The sequence below is a fragment of the Tachysurus fulvidraco genome, chromosome 9 (assembly GCF_022655615.1).
Source record: "Tachysurus fulvidraco isolate hzauxx_2018 chromosome 9, HZAU_PFXX_2.0, whole genome shotgun sequence".
Taxonomy (NCBI): domain Eukaryota; kingdom Metazoa; phylum Chordata; class Actinopteri; order Siluriformes; family Bagridae; genus Tachysurus; species Tachysurus fulvidraco.
Genome location: NC_062526.1, coordinates 6,509,413 through 6,526,954, shown reverse-complemented (window position 1 = coordinate 6,526,954; position 17,542 = coordinate 6,509,413). Strand labels below are relative to the sequence as shown.

General features: G+C 39.6%; 1 protein-coding gene across 3 annotated transcripts; it reads right to left on the bottom strand.

Moving 5' to 3' along the window:
• Positions 1 to 673: 673 nt before the first annotated feature.
• Positions 674 to 17,433, bottom strand: zfr (zinc finger RNA binding protein). 3 transcript variants are annotated; one of them, XM_027162776.2, is made up of 19 exons: positions 17,294 to 17,433; positions 16,943 to 17,027; positions 13,311 to 13,593; positions 12,729 to 13,101; positions 12,247 to 12,485; positions 11,742 to 11,942; positions 10,770 to 11,085; positions 10,471 to 10,664; positions 10,248 to 10,367; positions 9,039 to 9,184; positions 8,785 to 8,950; positions 8,122 to 8,330; positions 7,889 to 8,039; positions 7,544 to 7,685; positions 4,862 to 4,959; positions 3,935 to 4,030; positions 3,693 to 3,804; positions 2,590 to 2,687; positions 674 to 2,506 (listed from the first exon to the last, which is right to left on the bottom strand). In XM_027162776.2, the coding sequence occupies exons 1-19, from the start codon at positions 17,328 to 17,330 to the stop codon at positions 2,324 to 2,326; spliced, it is 3,249 nt and encodes a 1,082-aa protein (XP_027018577.1). In that variant the 5' UTR covers positions 17,331 to 17,433; the 3' UTR covers positions 674 to 2,323. The 3 variants fall into 3 exon arrangements, 2 of the variants coding, with proteins under 2 accessions (XP_027018577.1, XP_027018578.1); XM_027162777.2 differs by having other exon boundaries at positions 8,827 to 8,950; XR_007143793.1 differs by lacking the exon at positions 4,862 to 4,959 and having other exon boundaries at positions 2,355 to 2,506.
• Between the last annotated feature and the right edge of the window lie 109 nt (positions 17,434 to 17,542).

Genomic DNA, 17,542 nt, shown 5'->3' with positions numbered 1-17,542 from the left:
GAATTAAAATAGAATTATTTTCTGTAGGACCCTGTATGTCAGGAGCATCAAAAACTGCTTATCTTCAATTGCTAATCAAGAGAAGGAAAAAAAAATAAAAACATACAAATGGATAAAACTACTTAATTGATTATTAAGTAAAAAAAGTGTAATCAGAACATAAACCTTGTCTTCCCATGTTTACTAAAATGTAACACGTCAAAATGTCAATCTTCCACTAAAAGTTCTGAAACCTAAGAATTGTGATGAATTCATGTTTGCTTTTGTTACTTGTGAGAAGTCCTATGAGAAGAAGCCCTTTCCAAATTCAAGGCATCCTGCTCACTACAGTAATGTTCCATTAAAATAAAAAAAATGAAAAAGGTTTGATCTCTAAAATTAGAAACTATCCAACTAAACATTTACAATACATTATTTAGTGACCAGAAGGTTACAACAGATTGTTTTTCATCGTTGAAAAAAACGCAACACAGCCACTTCCTGTCTACTAAATATTCAAAACAGGAAGGACGGTTTCTCCATACATCCTTCCTTGCCTTGCAGGATACGCTTAGAATTTAGTCCCTGGTGAATTTCATGGTGTCTAACTAGAGCTCACTTTGCATAATTTTTGGCAGAAAACCAGTATTAAAATGCACATGCAGGGGAAAAAAGAAAAGAAAAAACAAACGAATTCTGTGAAGATTTTTGTTTTTATTGTCTATTGTTATGCAGTAGTACCATGACGGCAAATAACAAGCTATTAAAAGGATAAATCTAAATCTGCAGTTACAAACACAGAAACAACCCCCCCCCCATATGTATAGAATTGAATAGAATCTTTTTCACAAAAGAATGGATAGTTAAACTAAAGTGAAGAGCAAGCAGCTGCTCATCTAAACAGATAAAACAATAAAACAAAACTCAAAACTGGAACACTTCCATGCTGTCATAAAATTATACAATTTCTCGAAGCTCTATTGCAAGATTATATCTCCGCTTTTCAGTGCTCATATATTAAAGATCAAACATAGCCTACACATAGCTACATATGATTATATGCATATGTACACACGATATTTAGAAATTACGGCACTATGAACACAAACGTTAGGCAGACTTGGGCCTACTACAAATAAGTGATCTCTGCATCCTGCTTCAAAATACAGGATTTAACACCTCGCAAAGTGCAGGGGATTTCCTTTGCAAATCTAGAGCCACGGATAAAAGGAACACGCTCGTGTAAATGCTGTGGTTATTTCTAAAAATTGATGCAATCACAGAGCTTAGAAATGAATTATTGACCATTGAGAATGGTGGTAACGCACACATTTGTACAGGACCCAAGTCTGCTCTCAGAGATTGGCATCTTACAGCAACGCAACAGAAGCTCAGTTTTACCCAACTTGCATTATGCATAACAGAATTAGGACATTTTCCAACTTGACGTTACCGTATAGCCAAAGATGTACGTAACGAATGGCTAAAAGGGAACCAGCAGGTTGTATTAGTGCTATGGAACGCAATGCTGTATACTCAAATGCCCAGTCAACATTCATTACAATGTAATGAATATGTTATAGTTTAGCTTAGACTTTGTGGCTAAGAGGAATGTCAATTCAAAACACACACACACACAAAAATAATAATACACACTAAGCTTAAACCAAATTTGTCAATTTTTTACACTGCAATACATAAATGCAGAAATAAAATTTAATGGTTTTTTTTTAAACCTTTAAACTGCCGCCTAAACATGGCTTGAACATGCAACATTAGGATGATTTCAAATTTACTATGAATCTCAACATAGTTCCTTGGTTGCTGAGGGTGACTTAACATTATGCAAAACCTTCTGTATGCAGCAGAACCTGTTTTATTAGTAGTAAATGTTTCATGTTATCTTGAGGGTCCAGAATATCTTGGTACACACCCCCCCTGGACTACAAGAGTGTTTCCGGAGTGTAGAAATATCTTGATAATTACAGTCGGAACAACCAAAACCTTAACATATATAATTTTAGTAACGTATAATTAGAGCACAAATAATAACCTATCCAGTTACAGGATATTTTATATTACCAAAACATTTCTGTGCGTGTTAAATATTTTAGTAAAGCTGTTGAAATGAAGCTTAACATTGACCGAGCTGCCTTCATAGGTCATTTACAGGTACAAGAAGCAAACAAAGCTAGTAAGGTGCTCATCAATGGGCTTCTTACGAGCCATAAAATTCTTTCTGAGCAGCAGTAATGAGCATGCACAGAGACCTATGGAAATCAGCTTTCGCACCACTGGAACACAGAGACTTTGAACAAGAAATAAGTAAGCCTGTGAAGCTTATTTAGAAACCATCAAAGTCCTTCTTGTCCTTCTTCCCCTCACCCTCAAAGCTGTCTGTGCCGTCGCTGTTGTCACGCCTCCTCTTGCGATTGTTCCTCACATTGAATCGTGGGTTCAACTGAGGCAATGGGTCCATACCAAGAACCTTATGGATCTGACGGAATGCCAAGAGCCGTAGGGCGAACTGTCGAGAGGGGTTAGCAGTTAGCAATAAAGCAGAACATGAATTATTGTTCTCAGACTGAGAAGTTCATTCTAGAAGGTTACCTGTGCACTAGACGTTATATCCTCTCTCTGCTGCTCCTCCATAGTACCCAAGGTGTCTGTCGGATTTTTCTCACACGGGTCCATTAACCCTGGGCCACCTGGATCAAAAGCATCAAGTCTTATAAAATGGCTTATAGTCATCCTCAGCACTTCAGGACAGTTCCACATCCTAACATGAATGAAATGAAGGTTCTGCTGTCTGTCACGAAGTTTAAAGTAAACCTCACCTTCTATGCAATACATACTGACATGAAGGCATCCAAATAAATAAAATAAATAAATCTGAAAATGTGCCGACTTAAATGCTTCAAATTTTGAACTTTAAAGTATATTACAATTTTTCTGGGAACCTTGCATGAGTAAACATGCCAAAAAACAAAAACAAACTCCTACATTTCTATTAGCCCTGTGGGGTACATGGTTCCTAAATTCAACAAAGCACGACCCTGCACACTTGCCTGAGGATTTGGCATTGAGCGCTGCATTAAGGCAACCGTTATACAATATGCTGAAATCAGCAGCAAGAAAAGCTTATAACCTTGTAAGGTTACACTGACAAAGTGAAGAAGTTGGTCTGAACACCGTGGTCTTATATTACATTACCTACCTTGAACAGTGGATCTCAAGGAAAGCACTAAATTACTTGTGACAGAACAGGCAATTAAGCCTGCCAAGGATCTCAGTGCTGCCCAAAATGGCAGGGCTTCTGTAATTACAACAGGGTTTGAGCACTTCATATGCGGAAATGGCTCAACCCTTCAATGACCCTCTCAGAGAACACGGTCAACACAAGGCAACACAAGCAGCAGTTCAAAAAAGATGCAGAAGTTGCCATTTCAGTGGATATGGAGTTATTTAAGTCCATGTTCTACTTTATTAAGCAGAATGATCAAGTAGCATGTCCTCATGCAGGACCTTATACATCAGTGTTAAATGGTAGTGATGATGACTGTGTTTATAGGCGATTGTACTGTAACCTTTTTTTTGGGGGAAGTTGCTCATCGAAATCTAATTACCGTACAGTCTTGAAGTTTGCGCCCGTGTACTTTATGCATTCGTGTGCAGATCTTAAGTTTGGTGTACTTGTTTTAACACAATCTTACCATGTAGCAGAATTCCAGAGGCAATACATTCGAAAACTCGTCTCAGCGCATCACCGGGGCTCATCGGTCCAGAGGCGCTGCTGATTGCCTTCTCCACAAGCAGTTCCATGGCCTTGGACAGACAATATCTAGTTACTATAGAACATTTTGTCTTCCTGATCAAATACTTCAGAGGACTCTAAAACCTTTTGGAAATCCTAAAGCCCAGTATGGACCGATATACATCCTATCTTCCTACTCACCCAGCTTGGAAAAGCAGACCAGGTCGGTACTCTCTGACAAAGGTCACGCAGGATACGAATAACAATCACACAGGACTGGAGTCCATTGGCTCTAGCCTTCAGTGCAATAAAGTCAAGTTAAGTGAGTCAATAGGGCATTTCCAACACAGGGCAGATGACATTGTGGGTCTCAGTAAGAGGTACAACACTACTGTTCACAATGGAAGCTTTTTACATGGTTTACACACTCCTTAGCCAATGCTTTTGAGTAAGCTGCCATTCTCAGCAGTATTTTACCTCGTCGTTAGTATGAGAGTTCAAAGTTTGCAAGATGCACATGGAATGTTTCCCTGGTCATCTTGTAAACTCTGACCTCAGATTTCCAAATACTTCACAATCAAAACTCCCATTTACAAAAAAGATCAGTTTGAAAGAGTAGCACAGGAACTGAAACAGTCAAGGAAATCTGCTTTACTTTGCCTGTGTGCGCTTGTGTGGCAGCAGCATCACAGTAAACTAATCAGATATTCCTTTCCTCTCAGTCCCCAAAAGAAAAACAAATAAATAAATAAAAAAAAATCAATCACAAAGAACAAACGGTCAACATGAAAGCTCTTATCGGTGATACTTTTATGCAAAAGGTATTCTGCAGCCTTATGGAATTTTTTTTGCAAACTAATTCAAAGTACTGCTCCATTTTATATGCATTTTAACAAATTCATTGTATGCAAGGATGCTTGAAAAGAACAAAAAAAAAAAAAAAGAGAAATAAAATAACATTTTGTAATTCCCAGTTATTTAATGTAGTTATTGATAGCATCCTTGTAATATTTATTTTTCCAGGGTTAAAAAGGTCAATAACCAAAAATTAAAGACTAAAAGCAAATGAGTACATAAAAGACGACATCTCATAAGGCTACATGAAGAAAGAAAAATGATGTTCCGAACCTGGAACCACTTAGCGTGGCGTAGGGCAGCCAGAGCGTCAAGGCATTTTTGCCTGTCCAAGACGTCCGCTGGGTCTTTCACCATACCCGAGGTTACATCTAAAAATGGATCGAATTGTCAAATGGTGTTGAGGAACGGGTGTTTGACCAGGTCACAGAGATTCTGCCAAGAACACATTGCCACACATACCAAATTGTTCCTCTGACTACAGATCTACCTATAATTGGGATAACCTCTCAAATATGGTTTTAAGCTTATCTGTTTATGTGAATAAATCTCTATTTTTTTGGGGGGGGGGGGTGGAGAAAGAAAAAAAATTAAAAATCAGCTACACACTATCGGTTAGACAAGAGAGTGATGGAACACTGGACTGGGGAATAGTGTTGACAAACATGGAGAATGAAAGGCTGATGATGGCAGGGGAGAAAAGCCTTCAAAGTTTTTTAACCAATCCAAAATACAGCATAGGCTAGAAATCATCTTGAATGTGTTCAGTGATCATCTTGGTTAGCAGATTAAAGATTTTTAAACCCAAACATGGTGTACTACAGTGCTCATACGGAAACAAGTTGTGCTTTCTTCTACAAGTGGGTCTTTTTTGAGGGGCATGACGATAATTCGCTTAATTCCCTCATGCTACTGCCAAAGCAATAGTGTAGCACAATACAACGTTATTTTTCGCCTAGGAAAAATTGCCCTGTTAAAATCAGACAAGATTCCTCTTCTACATATTAGCTTTAATCTTCTCTTGCTCATTGCAGTTGATTACTTTAAACTCAATCTATGTTGTTGCGTGTGCTATCAAAATAAATATAAAATAAATAAACAAATATGTATTGTTAGAACAAATGTAATAGAAAATAAGTTAATTTTAAATGCGTGACACTTGTTACAGATTTCAGGGAAGGAAAATGAAGTTGGACTTTATCCTAAAGTACAAGATGTTGTGGGCCACACTATGGCTTTGCATTTTTAATTTATAAGCATGGTACCAAAAAGGGGAGATGAAGGAGAACACAACGCTTTTATGTGCTGCGTGCTTGGTGTGACCTACTACAGTGGGAATAGTAGGTGTGGCAAAGTGTTTGAGAGGGTTTGGGAAGGGACCTTGGTCAAAAATCCTTCCGGAGCTGGTAGACGTAGCCTCAGATGGGAAACGAGTTACTTAGAACGCAAGTAGGCTTTGGGCTGGACTTGTAAAAGCTTTGGATACATGAAGGCAGCAATGCGTGCTGGAAAGAAAACACAAAGCTCCCAGCGAGAGGGGTTAGGACATCACTGCATGCATACCTGCCTTGAGTGGGTTTGGAAAAACCCCCATAGGTCACTGCAGACCAAAGGCTGTAAAAAAGCCAGGTCCAACCAAAGATTCCTCTAACAAAGCCTTCCTCCCAAAAGCTTACTGATACTCCCCTAAGGACCCAAACAGGAATGGTGACATCTGAGCACAGACTTGGGGCCTGCATTTAACATAATTTCAGCCACATTCCATTGTCAAAAAAACAAGACAAAGGAAGGGTATTTAAACAACTTCGAGCGAAGACATTATGCTTTCTGTTAAAATGTAAAAAGGTATTTGTGTCTAAAGTCAAGCATAATTACGAAGATGTTCTAAAATAAATAAAACCCAATCATTCATTCATCATGCAGTGGATTGATTCACTCAGGGGAGCACTTTCATTTTGGAATAAGGGTCTTCAGAATGGTGAATCTTCTGACCACCAATCGATAGATTTGTTTCCTGTGGGGACATTACAGACTTTCCCACGGCTTAACACTTTTTTTTTTTTTTTTTAAAAAGTCCCTACAATTAATTCTGTTTATTTGATGAAGCCCTAGTCTTTTAAATTAAACATTTCACCCTAAATCCTTGGTTATTTTTAGATACAGTAGAGAATCCCCTGGAACACAGGAAACAAAAATGAATCTTACTTGAGACTAACTAGACTTACACAATGCAAAACACTTATCATGCTTGTTTTGGAGAGAGCTTCAAAAGCACTGAAGAGGTGTTACAGAGAGAGCCCTGAGCAACACTGCTGGCAAGTAGATAAACAAGACAAGTAAAACCTGGAAGTGGTGAACGTCAGTTTGTTAAGTCAAATTCAAGTCCAATGCCTACATCAAATCAGAATGATCACACGTTCAAGTTCGGTGATTTCGCTCTCTCTTTTTTTTCCCCTTCTTTCTGAACATTAAGAATAATTGCCTTCAAAATATCTCTTTCAGGCATGTTCGCAAGTTTAAAGAAACTCAGGTGAGACATCAGGAGTGAAAATCTATTGCAAGAAACAAAGTGAACTAGAATTTTAACGAGGTTTCGTTAAGAACTTCAATTTTAAAAGGCTTTTGAAGGCAGTCGTAGGATTTCTCCAAATTTCCTTTCCATGCATATTATGACCAAGCTCAAGCACATACCAGGTTTTACACTTAATACAAATCTTCAGATAAGCTTTACAAATAAAAACAGAGCAAAAGGTGCTCATTTCACAGGGTAATCAAACTTCTAATTAAAAAAAAAAATTATATATATATAAATAATTAAATAATAAAAAAAATAAAATAAAAAAGATATGAGACCATCTCCTCTGTGCCAGCAGATAGGCTCTTTGGGGTGTCAAATCAATGAATCAAATTAATTTGATAGGTGGCCAAGGTAAGGGTGTAAACATTTTTCCCAACCTCCATCCCGGGAATTCTCCTCTCTGATGACTGGCGAGGTCAGTGTGATCGTCACCTGCATCTTGGGCTCAGCAGAGGAAGTCAGGATGATTGCAGCTTCTTGGACTGAGCCTTTCACCTCATACTTCTCTGGTGTAACAAGCTAAAAAACACATGGGTTTAGGGTATGATCTTGATAGGAAGTAGCGAGAGAAACAAGGAAACTCCCTTACAATGGGACTCAAAATCATGAAACATTTATAGTATGACTAATATGCAGCATGGAACAGGGCTGCGAGGTATAATTTTTAACACCCTTCATGATGGGGGCACAATAATCAGAACAATGTAATTATGCAAACATACTGCAAGTTGTTTGGGGAGGTGCTCTACAATGCGGGACAGCAGACTCTTGCTGGGTTTCTCAGAGCAAAGGAGAACAAGGTTGACGTTCTTATCTCCACGCAAAAGAAGTCCTTTGGCCAGAACACCGACCCTCATTACTCCTTTCAGTGCTCTGAACATGAAAACGTAAAGTGTCAAGACACAACTTACAGGACAAAGACAGTATTACCAACTATAAACAAGCGTCATCTCACCTGTCTTTGGGAGGCTCTTTCTTGTCCTTGTCATTATCCTCTTCTTTGCCCTTGTCTTGGTCAGTAATGATGTCTGATACAAGCTTGAGGGCACGCTCAGTGATAGACACAATCTTCTGAATGGCCTGAAGCTCTTCTTCAGAGGGGTAAATAGCAGCATGTTTTGTCATCACATAACGATCGTCAGAAGAATCAGGGCGTCGTGGGGGCTAAAATGAAACAGCAGTCGAATCATGATGATTATGACACAAAAAGAATACATAACATCCATTCCTGTCCTACTTTACATTAAGAAGCTCTGAAACCAGAATAGTGTTATAAACTACAGTTATAACTATAACTACAGTTATAACGTAACTACTGAGGATGTTGCATTGATGAAGTAAATACACAAATGGATGCATCTGTGCATCAAATCCAGTTTTGGAAAGTACTTCGAGAGAAAAATCTCTATTGTTAGCCAAGGTGCAACTTTGTACAACAATGAAATGTTTAGTTACACAACAATAAAAAAAAAAAAAAAATAAAAAAAAAAAATGATATCAAGATGTGTCGAAACACGTAGAAAACCAACGAGTGCCCATAGTTACTCAAATAGGTTGTTATTTTAAACATATGGGTTTTATGTACAATAAAAGCACTTCTCGTTGATGAAAGACTAACCACAGGGCCTTGCGGCTGTGGGATGGGCATTCCAGGTCTCACCCCAAGAAGACCAGGAGGTCCAGGTGGACCCTGTGGATAGCCACCTTCAGGCATCCGACGCCTTTCTTCCCAGTGGTGTTGCTCTTCCTCCATTCGTCGCCAGTACATATCCTCCTCATAGCGCCTGCAGAAAACAACCGGCAGAAAGCGTGAGACATGCGAGCTGAAATTTGCTGTAAAAACCTGGAGATATGCATAAAACTCCTCTGAACCTCATTTCCATCCTCCAGCGCTCCTCTTCTTCACGTCGTCGCCAGTATTCCTCCTTTTGCATTTGTTTCCTCATCTTTTCCTCTTGGATCTTACGAGCTCTGATGCTGGGCTTCACTTCCACCTGGAGGTCCGGGTTCACTTTTTTCTACAATATGGTGAAAATATGATCAGTATTTCTGAGCAAAACTACATTACTGAGTTAATTTTCTCAAGTGTCAATAATCAACAACAGAGAATTATGAATTCAGCATCGCTGTGGTATAATATGGGAAAAAATATAATACATTTTTATGAAGTACAAACATATTGCATATTTTGGCAATTAAAAGAAGGTTTACACAGATTTCCCCACAGAAGATTTACAGTATTTTCCGCACTATAAGGCACACCTAAGAGCCTAAAATCTTCTCAAAAATCGGCCGTGCACCTAATAATCCGGTGCGCCTTATGTGTGCACCGAGTTCCAATAATCTGTAAAAATTCTGTGTGACTTTGGTAAGCGCTCCGCTCGATTGACTATCCGACACTTTCCCGCTGACACGGGGACATAATACATACACTACGTACGCTGGCAGCGATAAACCAATCAGAGAACATTACGTACAGTATGTACGCTTACCTTCGCCACGCCTCCGGTAGGTATAACTACCGGTATGTTGCAAAACAACATTTGTTTCTTCCTAACCATTACATGCTCCACAGTCCGGTCCAGTAGGTGGCGGTAAATCCACCTTAAGTTGGTTTGTCATCTGGCAATAAAAATCAGATGCTTACGAGGCACAATTCAAACTACAGGCTATCAGTTACGCGGTTGTAAATGGGAATAGAGCAGCTGAAAGAATTCAACATCAATGTATCTATGGTTCGGAAGTGGAGGAAGCAAGAAAATGTACTGTGCCAAGTTAAGAAGACACAGTACATGAGGACTTTGATGGATTTGTGGGAGAAGATTGATTAAAAAAAATAGTGTGTGTGTATTGTTAAATAGTAGAATAAAGTTCAACTAAACTCACTGTTTTGCTTCCGTTACCTTTTTTGTAGACCGTATGTTCTAGCACGCGCCTTATGTATGGGTTAAGTACAGAAAAAGACACCATAATTGAGACTGCGCCTTATGGTGCGGAAAATACTGTACACAGATTTTTAGGTTGAATAAATAAAAAGAACCTTTAGCCTCCATGTCATCAAAACAATCCATATCCACCCACCTTATATTGCAAACGATGTCTCCTCCCTTTAAGATGCATTTCCTTCGCATTGGGATCGTTAAAACTGCATTCACACAGCTTGCAGTGGAACCGGATTACTTTCCCTTCGTCATTTCGAACCTGTAGAGGCAGAAGTCTCTTTATTAGTACTTCATAACTATTAGACGGTGTTTTGGGAATAGGTGGACAACGTGCACTACTGCTTATGGATAAGTCGTTCTACCTCTTCAACATAGTCGTGACCGACAGGCTGAACGTCACTCTGTAAAGCTGCCAGAGCTGACTGAGGGGACAGAGGATCAGGGGTGTCGTTTTTAACTTCCTGCGACGGTGCTCCTAATGAGGTCTGTACAGGTTTGGATGCCTCAACTTTTGACTCATCCATCTTAACACCAGTGGTCTGTAATTTGTTTCCTCCTGTAGAAAAAAAATGAAAGCTCAAATTTAGACCAGCATAAGATATTTGTAAATTACAAGCGTTGAGGCTAAACTAGGTAAAAACGTATGCAAAACAGCAAGTACCAACGAAGTTTATCTTGGGTGTGTTGACTTTCTTGATCGTTGCTGCAGTTGAGGAAATGCCGCTGGAGGCAGGACTTTTGCCCTGCATAACTGAGGCAGCAGTGTTGTTAACCATGCCTAGGGGTTTCAGGTAGGAGGAACTGGAGCCGGTGGAGGAGGAGACATTCATGGCAGATGCAGTACTACTGGTGGAACTGCTGATGGCAGCACTGACTGGTTTACTGGGAGCTGCCGTGGTGGACGTCGATGTCTGAGTCACCATGCTCGGCTCCGTGGAAGGAATGGGTTTCCCGAGCTTGGTGTGTAGTTTCACAACCTTTCAATAACAATATGAAATAAACTTGCAGTTAATTACAAGTATAATTTAGATAATCATGCAAAAATGTTAAAAAACAAAAAAACAAAAACTAAATTAAATTAATTAAAAATTAAAATGATAAAAATAAATAATGTAAAAAATTTCTGTGGGTGTTACTATTATTAATAATAATTTCCATTACAATTATTTCATTATTTATTTTAAAAATCTTTGTATCCTCTAGCTTTTCAACTTTGTAAATAATCCATGGTATACAACCAACCTGAATTTTTAAACGATTGGAATGAATATGCTCGTAGATTACGTGAAAGATAAATTAGCTGGTAAAAAAAATGCAACACTTCACAAGGGAGTGATGAAATGAAAAGAAGCTTGATAAAAATAAATTGATGTGTAATGATGCATATGCAAAAATTACTATAGGAAGGACTTTGTATTCCATGCTATTTGTGCAATTTCTCTCTGCGTGAGAGCTATTATTAATATGAACGCTCAAATAGTATTTAAATAAGGATAATAAATTTAAATAAGGAGTTTTGCCTAAAATATCCATCCTGAATTCATTCCCAGATTTTTGTTTGTTGGAGCTACATAAGCCTCTGCTGGTTTAGCAGTCAAAGTTACATCAGTCCTTCTAAAGATGATTAATTTACCTTCTGATGTTTAGCGCCGCGGATGTGGGCAGCATAGGCATCGGCCCCGGTGCAGGCAACATCGCACAGCTCACAGCGAAGCTGGTTTTGTGTGTTTCGGGCCGAGCTGCTGCCACTACTGCTGCTATTACTGCTCTGAGAGACCTTCAGCGCTGCCTCCTTTTTTTTGTGCTTTTGACCCTCTAGATGTTCTTTGTACGTCTAAAACAATGAACGGAAATGATAAACAACATATCTGCTTGAGCAAAAGTATAAGACGGAAATATTGAGTAGACCTGAAATTCTATAAAATATCAATACATCAAGACTCAGCAACCCAAACAGAAAATGACCAGTGTCCTACAGGGTTAATATATTAAGGTAAGACTACTTTTGTGTGACCCACCCTGTATAACGGAATATAAAAGCTGCACAGCCATATCTCCGAAAAAATACTGTAACCTAGCTCATGTCTAAATCTAGACCCTAAAACTAAGAGACAGGGGTAAAAAGGAAGAGGACCTACCTGTGGCCCTGCGCAGCTAATCTTGCACACATCACAGTAGTGTATTTGTGGTGGTTTTGGTGGCTGTTTGGGTTTGAGTGTTTTGTTCTGGAATGGTGTTTTCTTGGTAAAAGTGCTTCCTGTCCAGGCAGCAGTGGCTGCTGCAGCAGCGACGGCTTGTTTCTGTTGCTGCTGCTGTTGCTGGTAGTAAGAGGATGCTGCAGAGTACACAGCTGCCTCATAACCTGAATATGATGTGCCTATAAACAAATTCAAGATAGCAACGTTCAAAATGGTGTTGAAACAAAGAAGGTCGTTTGATAACTTCAAATAAAAGTTAAATTCTTTTAAATGATGCATTAGTAATAAACTAGTCTCAAAACATTGTGCATCTCACGCAAAAGTGGGTTTGTAATGAAAAAAAAAAAAAAAAGGAAGACTGAGGGGGAAAAAAAAAAGTCAGCAAATAAGTAAGCAAACAATTTCACAGCTGGGATTTTTACCTGAATACGTAACAGCATTAGTGCTGTATGTAGGGCTCTGGGAGTAAGATGGGACCACGGAGGATGCAGCAGCTGCTGCAGCTGCCACTGGCTGCACTGCAGAGGACACTGGGTAGATGGAGAAAGTGGAGGTGGCCGGACTCTGTGTGGCTGGCTTTATGGCTGTAACTTGGCGGGTTTGCTGGGCCTGTGTATATGGTGTAGCACCCTGGCTGTATCCTGTTTTTTGAGCTGTTTGGTAGTAGGACTCTGCCACTGTGGGCTGTGGCTGGGCAGCTGCTGCTACAGCTGCTGTAGCCGTGGGTTGCTGGTAGTATTGTTTACTGTCATAGGCTACAACAGGAGCTGAAGACCTAACATAAGAATAGGAATCCTGCAAGAGAAAACAGAAACTTGGTTAAAGACGAGCGTCACTTATTTGGACTCTTTCAGGAGAATTGCATTTTGACTTCAAATGATTAGCAACTGTGGTTTTAAAAAGCTATTTTAAAAAGACATCTCTGGGCACCAAAGTGTGAACCAGGTCTGGTTAGACATTCCTTGAATAAAAAAAAAAATCCCTGCTAATAAAATCTCACTTACCTGGTAGTTCTGTGAGGTGACTGGTGGAGGTGGTGGGGGAACTTCAGGCTGACGTTGGGCATAGCCGTAGTCTGTGGTAGCGTGGGCAGGCTGGTATCCTCCATAAGCTGCCGCAGTGGCCGCTGCTGCGACAGCGACAGGTGCAGGTCTGGCGACAGCAACGGTAGCAGCTGTGGGGGCGAAGGCCGCAGCTACGGTGTGAGCAGCCACTGGCGCCTGATGCACGGTGTAGCTGGCTACCGTCGTAGGATGGGTGTAGGCTACTCCAGCGGTCGGCTGCTGACTGCAAAGCAAGTGAAGCAAAATCTCTGATCAAAAAAAATGATCATAGCAGCAAAATTGTTTTATTGCCTTGAATGAGATTTCTTGACCCGTGAAAATTAGTACTTTTTCCAGACTTGCAGCTGACTGCAGTAGTTTAAATCCAGCTTGAAACCCAGGATTACAGGTTTATTTTGTATGTATTAAAAATGAATTCACTATTAGGCAACATGCAGGTGTTTCAGCATAATTATCCAAAGGGATAAACAGGGAGATAAAAACAAACAAATTTGAACTACAATAATGCAGCAATACGGGCTATTTTGACCATGTGCCATGTTTTGGTTAGCTGAAACATAAACGGAATGGGGGATGTAGTAATATATGGGAAAGGTCAATGAAGAACATGCTGCTCTACATTCAACTACATGTTAAGCTAAACAGATTTTTCCTAAACATTAAAACATGTACCCAACAGCAACAACTGCCTGTAAAACATTTTTTTTTCAGAAATGCTGATATTCCTTTAGATGTAAATAAAACCATTCATACCAGAGATCAACATTCATCAAAAGATTGAAGTGTGGTGGAGATTATTGAAAGATTAACTAAAACCATTTCTCTGCTTTGTAATGCAATTAGCACTCATGTTCCAGTATGTGTGTAAAATACACTTTAGGTCAGGGGTGCCCAACCCAGCTCTTACGTTCATATCAAAGTTTGTATTTGTGTCTTTTTAATGTGCGCGTTCGCTTTGCATGAGTTCAATACAGTATTTTAGCCAAACGCACATGTGAGTGGAATGAAAATACCTCAAAGTTTCCCAGTAGGAGCAAGATCATTTGAGTAAACAATTTGTGTCAAGTTCGCTCTCAAAATAGCAGGGAAAAAAAAAAAGGTGATGTTCATGTGTGCCCATGTGTATGATGTGGCTCTTTGAGGTAACACAGTAAAAAATGTGGCTCTTGGTCTCTGACTGATTGGACATCCCTGCTTTTTGGTGATTTAAGGAAGTGCATAAAAAGGTATTGAAGATGTACTATTGTCACGGACATTTACTTCAAGATATAACAAAATACTTAGTACTGTGCTAGCACAAAGAGCTGTAAACATGGGTTTCAAGTGACCCATTAAGTGTTCCTGGTAAAACCTGTCTCAATTCTACTGACAAAGCGGACCCATTTTGAAAACCACAATTTTATGGAACTCATTAAATTTTCCCCTTAGTTGTGCATTTATTATTTAATAAATAAATTCATAAAACATTATTTAATAATTAAAAAAAAAAAAAGACTTTATTCATCAAACATGCACTACAAGGTGAAGGTATGTGAACCACTGCCTATCATACTTGTATATGCTTGTTGGACATCCGATACAACACGTGATCTTTACTGTTATCGGGACCTCCACTCCTATGGTAAGGCTTTCCACTAGACGTTGGATGTGGATGTTGGGAATTTGTGTTCATTCAGCCACAAGACTCTTTTGCGATTTAGCTCAACAACGCAAAATACAACTAATATACATAAAACATAGCTACATTTTCCCCCAAATGAGTAACAAAAACACCATTCCTGGTCATTCATACAAGATTCAGCAAAAGGTGCTTTTAGTTTTACTATGACAAAGTCAACAGCAAAAGGTTAAGCAAATAAGATAACCACCACCACCACCATTACAGCCTGTAAATCCAGCTGCCTCAGGGTCATAGCTGTTACACAAGCTGCACAACGCTAAAAGAAATGTGGTCTCAATCTGCCCTTTGTGTTTTTATTTCTACCATTCATCTGCTGGTTCATGCTCCAACACACCTGATTTTATACATTTAGATCAGAGCATGATTCAGTGATATTCAGACTCATATCTGTTGGTGTCTTCTTGATCGATAGATTTTAAAGAGTCCACCACGATATTGTGGCGTGTTGTTAACGATCCCCACCGCACACTACCTGGCATGACAATAACAACAGACTCGCGTATAAACATGACTGCAGTGAAAGAAAAACTAATCCCGTTCTTTAAAGTATAACATCGGCGTGAAGAAATAATTGGGATTTGCCTTAGCGTGTGAGAACAAGGCCAGAATTTTTCTGAAGTAGAACATAACATGAAGTTGATACTCCCAAAAAGTTTTCCAATAACAGAATGTCCTAAAGAGTATTATTCATGCTTATACCATAATATCCCAATTTTTATAATCATTAACAAACATGATGCGTTTGAATTTAACAGTTTATTTAATGCGGCGGAAGAGAGCCATAAAACATGCAAGTTCCTGTTATCATAAATGTTAATGGTTATAAACATTCATTCTCTACTTATGTAACTAAAGAACTAAAGCTCTCTTCACCCCAATGTCTCTCTCGAATGAAAGCACGAACATAACGAGCCCAAACGGTCGTCTATATCATGCAACTTATTAGGCTTAGATTAAGCATATTATTCTAGTTTTATTTATAGTTCTATATGCTCGTAATCTAAAATCCTGTAAACACATTCTGACCAGAAGCCAGTACAAAGACCGATGACATAAAACGCACAGAGCTTTTATAGCCGTTCACAGTCAATCTAATTAAATTTTCCTCCCTTGAAACAAGGTGTAAAGATAGTCCTATAGTGTTGGGGTATAAATACACAGAGCAGGACATCAGACACACCGCAGTGCTGCAGCTGCTTGTTATGTCCTGCAACAAGACACACTGACATTCAGGGAGTCCTTGAAAACCGCCTGTTTTAAACACGTGCAAATATAGAAACCGGTTTATTCCGAGTGTGACCCGATCACTCACTGGATCTGTAATGCACTGTGTGTAATAAGGTGTGTAGATTTAAAAACAAGGTCTGAGATGAATGGTGCATGATGACAGCTGTGTAGGAAACACAGAAACAGGCCTGGACCTAGCCATAACACACACACACACACACACACACACACACACACACACACACACCCCCGAGGCTGACCAGATGCATCAGTGTTGGTGTTGAATAATTTATCCAAATCTCCAGGAATGGGAAAAAAACAGGGTCATGTTTCAGTTAACACGACCATATTATATAGCGCACGCGTGTGCATCGTCGAGCAATAGATCCCGGTATCTGTAATTAACGGCCGTTAATTCGCCGGTTCAACGATTACACAAACATCATTCTGGTTTATTGTTTTTATTATTTCAATTATTATTATTACCTGAAATTAATTAAAGCGTAACACACATGAGGATTTAAATGGAGCGCTCGCGCACAACCCCTACGCCCTTCCCCCACCCTCTGAACAATGCCGATGGATATAACGTAAAGCGCACGAGACGGAGGATCCCTTCGCACCCGTTTACGATTCACACCCGTCTTGCGGATCAACGTCTTACCTGTATTGCGCAGCAGCACCGTGTGTAAATCCAAAATAATTGCCGCCGGTAGCCATTTTGGCATCTTCACCTAGCCGGCTGGGCACTGAAACGACAAACACAGCGAGGGGTTAAAGCGTAATGTGACTATAGCTTAACTAGCATCGGCTAGCAAACAACCCAATGTTAGCTTAGCAACCTCGGAAACCCCGCAGTATCTCTACGGCTTATTATTACACACTAATAACAAACAACGAGTCGTGCGTTTATGCACCCAGATGTCGTGAATATATAGTTATAACGTCCCCCAGCCCACCCGTGTCCATGTATAGCCCTAAAGCGTCGTGTTTTCATCGTTAGTTTCCCCCTTACCATAGGTGAAGGAGACCACTGGACATATGGGAATCATTGGCTTCCACTTCTCTGACGAACTCTGACTGCGAACGCTGCTGTCTTTATATGAGCGTGTCGTAACCGGATAGAGAATCTGTTATAGGCCCAGAGGCATTATGGGTAATGTAGGTTCTGTCCTAAAATACTGTACTACGGACTACAAAAGATAGTAAATTATAGTTCTGTGTAATAATCTGTCTCAGTGCAAAGGGCTTCGATCAGGTCGTA

Coding starts and splice junctions, on each gene's coding strand:
- zfr (XM_027162776.2), bottom strand. CDS start 17,330: ATGATTCCCATATGTCCAGTGGTCTCCTTCACCTATG. Junction 11,086..11,741: donor GCGGCGCTAAACATCAGAAG/GTAAATTAATCA, acceptor TGTTATTGAAAG/GTTGTGAAACTACACACCAA. Junction 4,960..7,543: donor GGAGAATTCCCGGGATGGAG/GTTGGGAAAAAT, acceptor ATCCATTTTTAG/ATGTAACCTCGGGTATGGTG.